General features: G+C 42.5%; 1 protein-coding gene and 1 pseudogene across 3 annotated transcripts in view; one reads left to right on the forward strand and one right to left on the reverse strand.

Annotated features, from left to right (window-relative positions):
* ZZEF1 (zinc finger ZZ-type and EF-hand domain containing 1) overlaps positions 1-13,489 on the reverse strand; it is a 108,391-nt gene that overhangs the window by 81,512 nt on the left and 13,390 nt on the right. For both annotated transcript variants that reach the window (XM_079799071.1, XM_079799070.1), the window contains exons 2-5: positions 8,480-8,624; positions 4,673-4,867; positions 1,855-2,026; positions 702-901 (exon numbers count right to left, since the gene is read on the reverse strand). In XM_079799071.1, coding sequence (XP_079655197.1) covers positions 702-901; positions 1,855-2,026; positions 4,673-4,867; positions 8,480-8,624 — 712 coding nt within the window. The remainder of the gene's footprint in view (positions 1-701; positions 902-1,854; positions 2,027-4,672; positions 4,868-8,479; positions 8,625-13,489) is intronic.
* Positions 2,453-3,355, forward strand: LOC307114398 (large ribosomal subunit protein P1-like; annotated as a pseudogene). Its single transcript has one exon. The product of its transcript is annotated as a large ribosomal subunit protein P1-like (transcript).

Here is a 13,489-nt window from a genome sequence, read left to right on the forward strand (position 1 = left end):
AATTTTTTTAAATAGTAAATAAATAAATAAGGCTCTACTCCCCTGGCTGGGTGGCTCAGTTGGTTAGAGCATCATGCCGTACACCCGTGGTCGGCAAACTGCGGCTCGCGAGCCACATGCAGCTCTTTGGTCCCTTGAGTGTGGCTCTTCCACAAAATACCACGGCCTGGGCGAGTCTATTTTGAAGAAGTGGCGTTAGAAGAAGTTTAAGTTTAAAAAATTTGGCTCTCAAAAGAAATTTCAATCGTTGTACTGTTGATATTTGGCTCTGTTGACTAATGAGTTTGCCGACCACTGCCGTACATGGAAAGGATGTGGATTTGATTCTTAGTCAGGGCACATTCCTAGGTTGCAGGTTCAATCCCCAATCGGGACGAGTATGGGAGGCAACCAATCTCTCCCTCTCTCCCCTCTTCCCCTCTCTCTCTGTCTCTCTGTCTCTCTGTCTCTCTGTCTCTCTCTCTCTCTCTCTCTTTCTCTCAAATAAATAAAAATTAAAACGGTTTTACCGCTTTTCTGTAACTTTTAAAAACACTAAACAGGTGAATTCATTTCTTGTGCATCATGAGAAACATACCAAATCTTCAAAGAAAAACTAAAAGCTTTGCCACCTCAGAGGTCTTTGTGTTAAAAAAGATTATTTCCTTCCTCCTTCCCAATCCCCATAGTTAGAAGGGCAAGATGCTTCTTGGTTCACTCACAGAGCTGACTGATGTTAGCATTTTCCAGCAGTGTCACGTAGCCAGTGACATTGCTGGGAATGTGCACGTCACGGACTTCCTGAAGATCGCTGGCATTCCTTCCCACGGCTACTGTCACCTGCTGTGGCATGTAGCTCTGGTCAGTGGCAGCCACTGCAATGGATAGGTGCCTAAGTACCACATCTGGCTTCATTTTTAAACTGGAAAAAATGGAGAACAGAAACTACAAATGTTTACATAAGTCAAGAATTGGCAGGTTCCAGTCTCATCTCCAAGACCTTATACTAGGTATTAGAAATTTCCAAAGACTGATTTTCCTAAAACCAACTTACTTGAAATGCTGGCTATTAGTTTCAAAGTTCTTATGGCTTTCCCAAATCTCTAAAATTCATTTATCTTTAAGATTAATCTTATATTTCCTTTTAAGCTATTAGTATAGGCAGGAAAATACAATATAAACATTCTGACAAAATCCTTTTACCTGGCAAGAAGCAAATTCTAAACTGCATCCAAAGAACTAAGTATATTTCCTCATCTATAAATTAGGTAAATTAGATGGCTAAAGATCATATGTACCCTCTATGACAAGACATAACAATTATTTCTATTTCCACCAACTGAAATTAGCCCATTCTCTGAAGGGATAGATGAAATTTTACATAGCAGCTTCAGAACTTCTAGAAGTATCAATTCCACTCTGGGATTCCTGACTACCCTCTTCCTCTTCTAAACTAGCCAACTCAGTTGATACTAATTGTTTTTAATGTACAGAAAAAAAAATCTTAAAAAGTGAAATCACATCTGATATAAGGAAAGTACTTGCCCATTATACCATTTTCCTGAGAAACTAGTGAAAAAAAATCTGAAATCAGTATCATAAAATATTAGTCAAATGCTATTTTCTCCCTTAAAATACCAAGCAAAGAAAGTATCTATGTTTATGACCATGTGAACCAAGTTACATATTACCTGATGCTTTTACTTTATTATTAAAGCACCTTCATAAATAATCACAATAATAAAAACACAAGGCAGTTAAGTGGAAAATATTTTAAAATTAAAAAGAATTTTTTTAATGCACTGATGGGATAAGAGAAAGAAAGCAGCTAATTTTCTTGAACTTTCACTCAAAAACTGGTATCATACCACTCACCGAATCCAGTGTGAGCGGGCACTGCCATCTGACTGCCAATAAGATGATGTTTCTCCATTTGTCATCTTGTCAATGTCTGCAGGGTTGGAGGATGTTTCTATATAAGCATAGCACTTTGCTATTGACTTGAGCTTATCCATCTCTGGGCTTCCAGTTAGATCTCCAGGGCTTTCTGCAAGAAAAACCAGATTTTGTCATATGACATCACTTTCACAAAGGCGGGGGGGGGGGTGGTGAGGAGGAGGTGGAATCATTTAAAAATATATATATATTTCTTTACTGATTTCAGAGAGGAAGGAAGAGGGAGAGAGAAATAGAAACATCAATGATGAGAGAGAATCACTGATCGGCTGCCTCCTGAGGATCGAGCCCACAACCCGGGCATGTGCCCTTGGCCAGAATCGAACCTGGGATTCTTCAGTCCACAGGCCGACGCTCTATCCACTGAGCAAAACTGGCTAGGGCAGGAGAAATCATTTAAAATATCTAGCCCCTTCCCCCAACGGCCAGTAGGTGCTCAGTCCTTCCAAGGCAGTTAAGGCCAAGTTGGGGTGAGGCCCTCACTTCATCCAGCACTCGCCCAACACTTGCCCACACCATGGCCTCCCTCTCAGAGCTCGCCTGCTTCTACTCTGCCCTCATCCTGCATCATGATGAGGTGATGATGTAAATGTTGAACCTTTCTGACCAGGCTTGTTTGCAAAGGCTCTGCCCAACATCCACATCGGGAGCCTCATCTGCAGTGCGGGAGCTGGTGGACCTGCCCCAGCTGCTGGTGCTGCCCCAGCAGGAGGTCCTGCCCCTCCATCACTGCTGTCTCAGCTGAGGAGAAAGTGGAGGCAAAGGAAGAAGAATCTGAGGAGTCTGATGATGACATGGGCTTTGGTCTTTCTGACTAAAACTCTTTTGTGACACATGCAATAAAAAGCTGAACTCTGGGGGCGGGGGGGGGGGGGGGAATCTAATAGAAATATGCTTGGCAATTGGCCCTAGAAAAAAAAGTTCCTTAAAATCTCCTTCCAAAGAACCCATACAAATCAGAAATTGGCCAAGGACTGTTCCATGAGCTCATTATAGCACAATACTTAAATCACTGATGTATTTGCAAAACCATGCCAAGAGAAGAAAATGGTATTTTATAATTTAATTTACATTTCTTTAATTATGAGTGAAACTTTTTAAGCTACTTGTTTGTAAGACATTTGTTTTTCTGAGTATGAGGTGGTCCTACCCTTATCTATTTTCCACTGGGTCATAAATCTTCTTATCAATTTACATATTTCACATACATTATATAATTTATATATACATACACATACTAGTAACAGGTGATATATACTGAGTGTATACTGTGAGCTGGGTACTTTTCCATACATGTTTTATATATTAATCCATTTTGGAGATGAGGAAACTAAGGCCCAAAGAGTTAAGTAATTGCCCAAGATCAGTGTTAGTAAAAAATTGAGTCTGTCATATATTCTTTTTTTTTAATCTTTATTGTTGAAAGTATTACATGTCTCCTTTTTCCCCCATTGACGTCTCCCAGCCCACCCCCGTCCCATCATAATATTCTTGTTCCCTAGAATGTCATTTGTCTTTTCACTCTGCTTACATTTTTTGCCATACAGAAATTTAAATTTGCATATAGTCTAATTTATTAATCTTTTATTTTGTAGTTTCTGAGTTTCCTGTATTGCTTAGAAAGGATTTTCCACGTCAGGGTTTTTATAAATTGGAAATATTTCCTTCTAATACTCTTAAAGTTTTCTTTTTAGTTGAATTTTTTTATCCCTCTGAAATTTAGTGAATAAAATATGTTAAAATTCTAGTTTTATTTTTTTCTCCAATAGCTAACCAGTTGTCCTAACCCCACATATTGAGTAATTCATCTTGCCACCTGATTTGTAATACTGACTACTAGTATATCTGATACTACATTCTATCATGTACTGAACTCTATAAAGTTCCACAGACCTGTCTATTCACATTATCAACTTTTGTTGCCTTCACTAAGTGAGTCTATAGTGGCTTCCCTCATTTATTCAACAGCTACTCCTAGAGTACCAATTAAGTGGCAAGCACAGTTCCAGGTAACGAAGTGAACAAGACAAACTACAAGTAAATAATAATGCTAAGCCAAAACCGGTTTGGCTCAGTGGATAGAGCGTCAGCCTGCGGACTCAAGGGTCCCAGGTTCGATTCCGGTCAAGGGCATGTACCTTAGTTGCGGGCACATTCCCAGCAGGGGTGTGCAAGAGGCAGCTGATCGATGTTTCTCTCTCATCGATGTTTCTAACTCTCTATCCCTCTCTCTTCCTCTCTGTAAAAAAATCAATAAAATATATTTAAAAAAATAATAATAATGCTAAAACTTCAGATGATGATAAGTGCTATTCAGACCACTAGACCTGCAAAAGTAATAGTGACCAGAAGATGAGGAAAGGCCTCCCTGAAGTCCCATCTGAGCAGATGCCTGAATGATAAGAAACCAGTGTGTTAAAAAGGAAGGAAGGAGGGAGGAAGGGAAGAAGGGAGGGAGGGAGGGAGGGAGGGAGGGAGGAGGGAGGGAGGGAGGGAGGGAGGGAGGGAGGGAGGAAGGAAGGAAGGAAGGAAGGAAGGAAGGAAGGAAGGAAGGAAGGAAGGAAGGGGAGGGAAAAGGAAGAAAGAGTGAGCAGATGACATTCTTATGTGACAAACGGGTCACTATTACATTTTAACAAATAACGGTAGGGAGAAGGGGTGGCTCATCTGTTACTAAATACTACATTTGAAAGAAAGGATGATAGAATTTTCAGGACACCCCCTCACACACAGGTACCTTTTTCTTTTTGTACCAGTTCATCCAGAGACTCCTTCAGTACAGAAGCCCTCATGGTGCACATGTTATTGCAGTGGTCCAACATGGGGTAGGGGATGGCCACACTAGAGAGCCGATTGCGATGCAAAAAGCGCAGTATCATTGACGAGTGAACACCCAGGCCTTCCTTGGACTCCGAAAAAATGTCTATGAAACCTAAACAGACAAAATCCATTTTTAGTGTTTTCAGGAACCCACCACAATAGTTTCCACGTCCCCTGCCTGGTGGCCTATCTGAAATGGCTGAATTAAAAGCAGCCAGTAAGAATCTTCATTGAGCCCTGGCAGGTGTGGCTTACCTGAGTTGTAGGTTCCATCCCACACTAGGGCACATGCAGGAGGCAACCAATTGATGTGTATCTCTCACATCGATGTTTCTCTCTCCCTTCCTCCCTCCCTCTCTTCCAGTCTCTCTAAAAATTAGTGGAAATAATATCCTTAGGTGAGGATTAACAACTACAACAACAACAACAACAAAATTCACTGATATTTTCAGCTTTAATCATTTAAAAATCTGAACAAGTTTTAAGAAATAAACCAATGGTAATCTCAATTTAAAAATTCATTTCATTTGAGTTTAATAGAATATTAGAAGACTTAGAAGAATCATGATTATTTGTTTCAACCCAAACTTCAAAAAATTATAAGTAGTTAAATACTAACTAGAAATTTTTAAAAGTTTTGCATATAGAATACGGGCCAGGAATAGCTTACTGCATTAGAGAGAAAAAGCATAACAGCTTTAATACTAAGCTAAATAAGACAATGGTAATAATACAACCACTACCCTGACCACAATTTCTGATTGCATTTTATAGTTTATCAGGTACTTCCACACACACATCTCATTTGGTCCTCACAGTGAGGTTGGGGGAGGGACGGGAGGGCACCAAAATTACTGGTATCCTTGTTATGCAACTGAGGAAAACGAGGTTCGGGCGACACCAAGACAACAAAAAAGGGTAAGACTGGGAATACCCTTTTACACCGTCTCCAAGTGCTCCTTCCACCATTACAGTTTTCTCTTTCCCTTGGGACTCCTCTGGACTCTGCGCCATCTGTCCTTCCCTCTGGCACTGTACAGGCTCTGACCTCAACATCTCCCGTTCATACACCTGCCCAGATTTTCTAAGTGGCTCCCCTCACCGCCCTTTGTCTGACATTAACCCAAGTAATCATATAAAAACACTAAACAGACCATGTCTACCCCTGTTTAAAAGCCTTTCATGATTCCCCATAACCTACAATAAGATACCTTGAACTGAGGTGCCCAGAAACCAAAAGAATGTTAGGGCCAAGTGAAGAGAGGATAAACATGACAGCTTTGCCTGGAGCTCAGACACACTTGTCGATCTGTGGGGTTTTCTTTTCTTTTTTTATTTTCTAGTAAATCATAACATACGTAACAAAAAGTACATATAATTGTATCACTTAATGAGGTTCCACAAACTAACCACACCCAGAGCAAAACTCCAGAAGTCTGTAGGAGAAATTGTTTTTAAGTGTAAAACAAGCAGATATGTTAGAGCGGATGAAACTTTGCATTAATTTTTAAGATAAAACATGAGGCTGAGGAGAAATTTTGCACTTGAAGCAGCTCATTTTGATTATGCCCCTACACAAACCCTGAAGACACTGCTTTGACCTCCCAAGACTCATAAGTCCATGCCATCCTTGCCCTCCTTTTACAGTTTTCTTTTCTTAGCAGATTCCCACAGTCATGCCCAAACCTCACATTATGACCCTGCTGATGCTTCACTGATTTCCCAGGACCCATGAGAAAAAACAGACTGATTCTTGTAAAGAGAAATATTTTTTCATATGTTGGAACAAGCAATAGATTCAGTAAAGGTGCTGTTTCTCATTTAAATTCTAAGCACTGCCCTGGCTGGTGTGGCTCAGTTAGCTGAGCATCGTCCTGTGCACCGAGAGGCCCTGTTGGATTCCAGATCAGGGCACATGTCCTGCTTGTAGACTCGATCCCTAGTAGGGGGCATGCGGGAGGCAGCCAATTGGTGTTTCTCTCTCTCCCTCTCACTTCCCTCTCTAACTGAAAATCAATAAAAACGTATTTTAAAAAAAAAAAATCTAAGCACCAGTACAATGAGATACAAAAGGAACAAGTTTCAGTCTGGATTTGAAAAAGGGACTAGGAAACTGAAATCCCACCAAAGAGGTGACTCAGCTTACTAAGGTTTGTCCTAAGATTGTGATAAAACAATTCTTTTAAGTTGGGTACTGACAGAACATTTTAAGTAGAAAGTCCTTAGCCTTGAGATCTGGAGCCCCAATTTTTCTAACCTAATCTCCCCCTCTTCCCACAGTCACCTAGAGCAACAGTGCATGAAGTGTCATCTGTTGGTGGATTCCCTGGTCTCCCCTTCCTTCCCTCTCCTCCCAAACTATCTCTTTGAGGTGTTCAAATAAAGTTCCTAATGCTGTCACAAGCTAGTAACGCAAAAGTGTGAGTAATATGTAAATGCCAAGATATAAGGTAGCTAAACATAACTCAAAACATAATTTTAATTGCCATGAGAGTAGGAAAAAGTTAATATGTAAGGCTTCCTATAAAAATTATACAATTAAATTGTATAAAAATTATATAATTAAAGACAATTTAAGGAAGAATGGAAATATGCATTCTTCGGTGGAATACAGAAATCACCCTTTCCTTGCTTAATACATCAGCAGCAGTAAGCCAGAGGTCAAGGGCAATCAGATTTACAATTATGTATCTATCAAATCTTCCTCCGTTGCTGCCCTAGCTTGGCTCTATACTAAGTATTATGACTCCAAGGGCACAAAGCAGGAAAACTTCTTAGATAAGATAATCAGAGACTAAAAGGATGGTGTGTAAAGTTTTTTTCCCCCTTTCAAATTTGTTTTCTCACTGGGGGAAAAAAAGGTAATTTTATTATGATAATTCTGTCTTCTGAGCCCCCAAAAGAAACCATACAAAAGCAAAGTTTTTCCATATGTACAATGTAGAAAAAATATTGCTTAATTTCAAGCTATTTTTATTCTTACTTAAAGTTCAGGGTGAAAGCTTTCTAAAAAAAAACACTGAGTGCCTACCATGTGCCAAATTATGTACTAAATGTGAGGACACAGCAGAAATAAAAGGTCCCTACCCTCACAGAGCTCACAGTATAAGAGTAAAGATAGGCATTTAACAAATAAGTAATTACTTAGCTAATTACAATGCTACTATGTTGCAAAAAAGGGAAGGGAGGGGGTAAAGGGGAGAGATCAACCAAAGGACTTGTGTGCAAGCATATGCGGTTAAGGACAACAGGGGGGTTGGGGCATCTGTGGGGAGGGGTGTGGGATGGGAATGGGGGGATGAGGACAAATATGTGATACCTTAATCAATAAAGAAATTAAAAAAAAAAAAAGAAAGAAATGCAGGATGCTAGGAGAAAATACAATAGGGGCCAGGAAAGGCTTCAAGAGAGTGAAATAAAGAGATCCACTAAAAAATAAATAAATAAATAAATAAATAAATAAATAAATAAATAAGAGATCCACTAAGAGTGGCAGTCTCATGACAGAGGTTCATAAAAATGGTAGAACTACTCAACCATCACTGTATTGGGGGACAAAAATGATTACATTGAACAGAAGTAGTTCAGATCATGTGCCTTATGAAGTACCTTTATTTCACAGTGCCCGAAAGCTTGCCTAATTACAACCCAGAATACTGTAAAGTTCATTTTGGCTCAAAGAGAGTGCCCTTTAGCATTAGGCACTCAGATGAAGGCCTTATACCTGGGACAAGAGAACAAGCCTGAAGTTGTCTGATGATGTGACTCAGTTCCCCCTGAAGATTAGCTCCACTGGAATTCTTGAGGGCCTCCAACATGCTCTCAGCATCAACTGTGCCATCACCTTCAGCATCAAATTGGGCAAAGGCCTACAAAAAAGAGGTGCAAGAAAATCAAGCTCCAAATTTTGAAAAAGAATTTTTTTTAAACAAAATTTTAATTTTTTTTATTGATTTGAGAAACATCAATTTGTTGTTCCACTTATTTATGCATTCATTGGTTGCTTCTTATATGTGCCCTGACCAGAGATTGAACCCGTAAACCTTGATATTTCGAGACGATGTTCTAACCAACTGAACTACCCGGCAAGGGCCTACAATTCTTAAGGCCAATCATTTTTGTTGTTGTTGTTGTTGGGCGATTCCATATATGTCATTCAAAGAACAAATAAATTCAGGATAATAATTCACTGTGCTTTACAGATATATGTATATAAGTATTACTACATGTATATACAATTTTATCATTTCATCTCTATTTCAAGAGAGTACTCCCAAATAATTTAAGAAGAAAGTAACCAATACAAAATTTTTCACCTGTTTACAAAGTGCCAAAAACACAGCTAGAATTAGAAAGAACTGGCTTAGAGTAACACCTCAGCTAAGATGGACTTTTCCTTTTAAACACTCTTCTGACATATCTACTTCACAGCCCTGTTTTCACTGACCTTTAACCATAATCTAACTTGCTCTTTATCCATGTTAGGGCCATCTGAGGAACTGAGTACAGCATAGGATTTGGTGTGAATCCTGCTCTGTCACTACCTGGATATGTGACTTTATACATATTTCTTTACCTCCATAAGCCTCAGCTTCTTGATCTGAAATATCACCAAACTCACAGGCTGCTGCCTGGATTAAGTAACAGGTGAACAGAGCCCAACAGTGAAAGCACAGCAGCATTGCAAGTGTTTCCCTTCTCCTGTCTAGTCTACAATGTTACCCCCTCCATTGCTTCTGACCCCATTCCCTCTTATCCTATATAAGAGAGGAATATGCTAATTATCCGTTACGCCATGAGGCGTAACAATTGACCAACCGACCGCGTAATGACCGGATCACGGATCTGCAAGAGGGTGGGGCAGCGAACTACAAGCGGGGGGTGGAGAGCTGCGGGAGGTGGAGAGCTACCGGAGGGGGCAGGGCAGCAAGCTATGAGGGGTGGTGCGGGAAGCTACAGGAGGGCAGGGCAGCGGGCAGAGAGCTACAGGAGGGCAGCAGAGAGCTACTGGCGCAAGATTCGTGCGCAGGCCTACTAGTATCCTATAAGACTTTCCTCATTTGGCAACTGCCCCTATTCCCAGATCTCAAATCCTCCCTCATCAGTGGCTTCTTTTCTTCTGCTCACTCACTCACAGACATCCCTCACCAGGAAATACTTCAGGAGTCTTCTACCCTCTTCTAAGCAATCCCCTCTCTTCCTTAAAACTCCTGCTCCTTTTCCTTATTTTCCTCCTTCATGAAATATGAAAATGTCCTACTGAGGTTTCAAACCAATACAAATATCCCTATTTCCATCACAGACCTCTGAACAATGCAACGTGTAACAGGAACATATACAATCCCTTGTATTGGGGTCCAAAAACCAAGGACATAAATGCAGGATGGGGGACAGAGACTGGAAGCAATATGTGAGAAGGTTCTCGGCATTCTTTTTGCCTCTACTCAAGGTGACAAGATTATCCAAAAAGTTAATAGGGTTAAAGACTATACTAATCCTATCTAATAAAAGAGTAATATGCAAATTGACCATCACTCCAAGACACAAGAAGGCCGCCCCCATGTGGTCAAAGATGGCTGCTGCCATGTGGACACAAGATGGCCGCTACAAGATGGCCTGCAGGAGAGGGCAGTTGTGGGCAGGTAGGGGTGACCAAGCCAGCAGAGGAGGGCAGTTGCGGGGGACCCAGGCCTGCAGGGGAGGGCAGTTGTGGGCGATCAGGCAAGCAGGGAGGGCAGTTAGGGGTGACCGGGCCTGCAGGGGAGGGCAGTTGGGGGAAACCAGGCCAGCAGGGGGGGACAGTTAGGGGCAACTGGGCCTGCAGGGGCGGGCAGTTGGGGGGACCAGGCCTGCAGTAGAGGACAGTTGGGAGGGACCCAGGCCTGCAGGGGAAGACAGTTGGGGGGGACCCAGGCCTGCAGGGAAGGGCAGTTGGGGGGGGACCAGGCCTGCAGGGGAGGGCAATTGGGGGGAACCAGGCCTGCAGGGGATGGCAGTTGGGGGGGCCAGGCCAGCAGGGGAGGGCAGTTAGGGGTGACCAGGCTGGCAAAGAAGGGCAGTTAGGGGCGACCAGGCCAGCAGGGGAGGGCAGTTAGGGGTGACTGCACCAGCAGGGGAGGGCAGTTGGGGGCGACCAGGCCAGCAGGGGAGGGCAGTTAGGGGTGACTGCACCAGCAGGGGAGGGCAGTTGGGGGTGACCAGGCCTGCAGGGGAGGACAGTTAGGGGTGACCAGACAGGCAGGGGAGGGCAGTTAGGGGTGACCAGGCCTGCAGGGAAGGGCAGTTAGGGGCAATCGGGCTGGCCGGGAAGCAGTTAGGCATCGATCAGGCTGGCAGGGGAGTGGTTGGGGGTGATCTGGCTGGCAGGCAGAAGCGGTTAGGGGCAATCAGGCAGAGGGAGGTGAGCGTTGGGAGCCAGCAGTCCTCGATTGTGAGAGGGATGTTCGACCGCCCATTTAGGCCCAATCCCATTGGGCAGTCGGACATCCCTCTCACAATCAAGGACTGCTGGCTCCCAACGCTCACCTCCCATTGGGATCGGGCCTAAATGGGCGGTCGGACATCCCTCAAGGGGTCCCAGATTGGAGAGGGTGCAGGCTGGGCTAAGGGACACCCCTCCCCCCCCTCTGTGCAGCACCAGGCCTCTAGTCTACACTAATAAAAGAGTAAGATGCAAATTGACCGTACCTTCACGACACCCACCAGCCAATCAGGAGTATGCAAATTAACTCAACAAAGATGGTGGGTTAATTTGCATACGCAGGCGCCGAGCAGCCGGGGGCTGGACACTTGCATCATCGCAGGCGTTCTGCACCACCCCAGCCGCTCCGGGCCTCTGGGCAGCATGGGAAGGTGGAAAGGCGGCTCTGGGCCAGAGCGAAAAGGCGGCTCTGGCCGGGGCGAAGGCCCATTCTTGCATGAATCTTCATGCATCGGGCCTCTAGTCTAGGTATAATGTTCTAAAGGAGAGAAGATATCCTATTCTTTTCAGATTAAAACAAATCAAAGAGGCTGAGTTTAGTTTTGAAGCTACACACCAAAAGTAAGAGAGTTACAGGCCAGTTGTTTTGTAGAGCATTTCTCAACTTGGGCTGTGTGATGCTTCCTCGTGATTAGATTCAGGTTATGCTTTCTTAGCAGGAATACCACAGCAGAGATCAGAGGAAAGAGATCATGATGAGAGACTAGAAATTCCCTATGAGGAACAGCTGAAGGACCGTGAAACCTCTAGTGTGGAGAAAACATGACTGGGAGTAACAGAATCCTTCTCTTCAACTATCTGATGAGCTGTCATAGGAAGGAGCAGTGAAAATTAAGGTCACTAGATAGAGATCAGAGAGAAAAGCTTATCATAAAGACTAACTGTGTGCTGTCAATGGGGTATAAAGATGGATTAGGAGGCTCTGGGAAGGAATATCCACTCCATCCCTTAAGGCTTCAGAGCAACAGCTGGACAACTAGCCATCAGGAGTGTTCAAAGAAGTTAACACGGAACAAATGCATTTACCTCTGCTCCCTCTTGAAATCCCACTAAGACAATATTATAAAGTGATGTTAAAGAACAAGGACAAAGAATAGAAGAGGATGCAACAGCAACAAAATTTTGGAAGGTGGGAAGCAGATGGATGAGTAGTAACTGAGGTGGTTGACCCCAGAAAGTGAAATCCTAAACTGGACTGGGCAAAGTTGAGAAGCAAGCTGCTTTACACTGCAGAGCTCCAAAAGACTTGGGAGTTGGTAGTAGTAGTAGGTACTGCTGAAAGTGGCAGTATTACTATTTGAAAAAACAGTAACTGATTGGACAAACGATGATCTTAATTGATAGGATTTTCTTTTTGACAGGAAATGGGTGATAGTGAGATTGTGTATATTTTTTAAAAGAGGTCTTTGTTTAGAGATATATAATGAAATATTTATGAATGAAATGAATTATTGGTGAATGAAAAAAATTGCTTCAAGATAATTTGGAGGAAAAAGTAGGTGGTGTCTGGATGAAATAAAATTGGCCTTTTTATTGGTAACTGTTAAAACTGGTTAATAGATATGTGGGAATTCATTCTCTTATTTGTACTTTAAAATTTTCCACTACAGAAAAAATAACAGATTCCCAGATTCCCAAATCTTCTTCCCAATCTTGGCAGAAGTTTGATTCTCTGGAGAGAACAGTACAGAGCATCTCTGGATTGGAAAATACCAGGCACAGCTGAAAATGTGACTACTACACTGAAAATAGGGGAATTCATGTTTTCATGCAAAATATTTAAGACTCAACTTTCCCTTAGGGCTCCTAGAATGCTGGCAGCCAGTCTCATACCCTCCAGACAAGCGACTTGAAAGAGTCTTCCCTGGGGTACCTGAGAAGCCAAGAGAACAGACCTACAGATGCTGGCATTGGGGAGCTTCCAGCCAATTCATTTCACAGTGAGGGTCACTGGTCACAAGTCATACGCATAGAGCATCAGCCTTTTTAGTCCCCCATTCTTTTTTTTCTTTTTTCTTTTTTTTCAGTTGTCAAGGTTTTCCACACTTTTGTCTTTCATGACCTTGACATACTTGATGAGTTACAGGCCAGTTGTTTTGTAGAGCACTTCTCAACTTGGGCTGTGTGATGATTAGATTCCTTCTGCTTCCTCATGATTAGATTCAGGTTATGCATTCTTAGCAGGAATACCACAGAAGTGACCGTGTGATCTTCTTGGTACATAGTATCAGGAGTTGATTTGTTCCATTACCA

The sequence above is a fragment of the Cnephaeus nilssonii genome, assembly GCF_951640355.1.
Source record: "Cnephaeus nilssonii genome assembly, chromosome: 19".
Classification (NCBI taxonomy): domain Eukaryota; kingdom Metazoa; phylum Chordata; class Mammalia; order Chiroptera; family Vespertilionidae; genus Cnephaeus; species Cnephaeus nilssonii.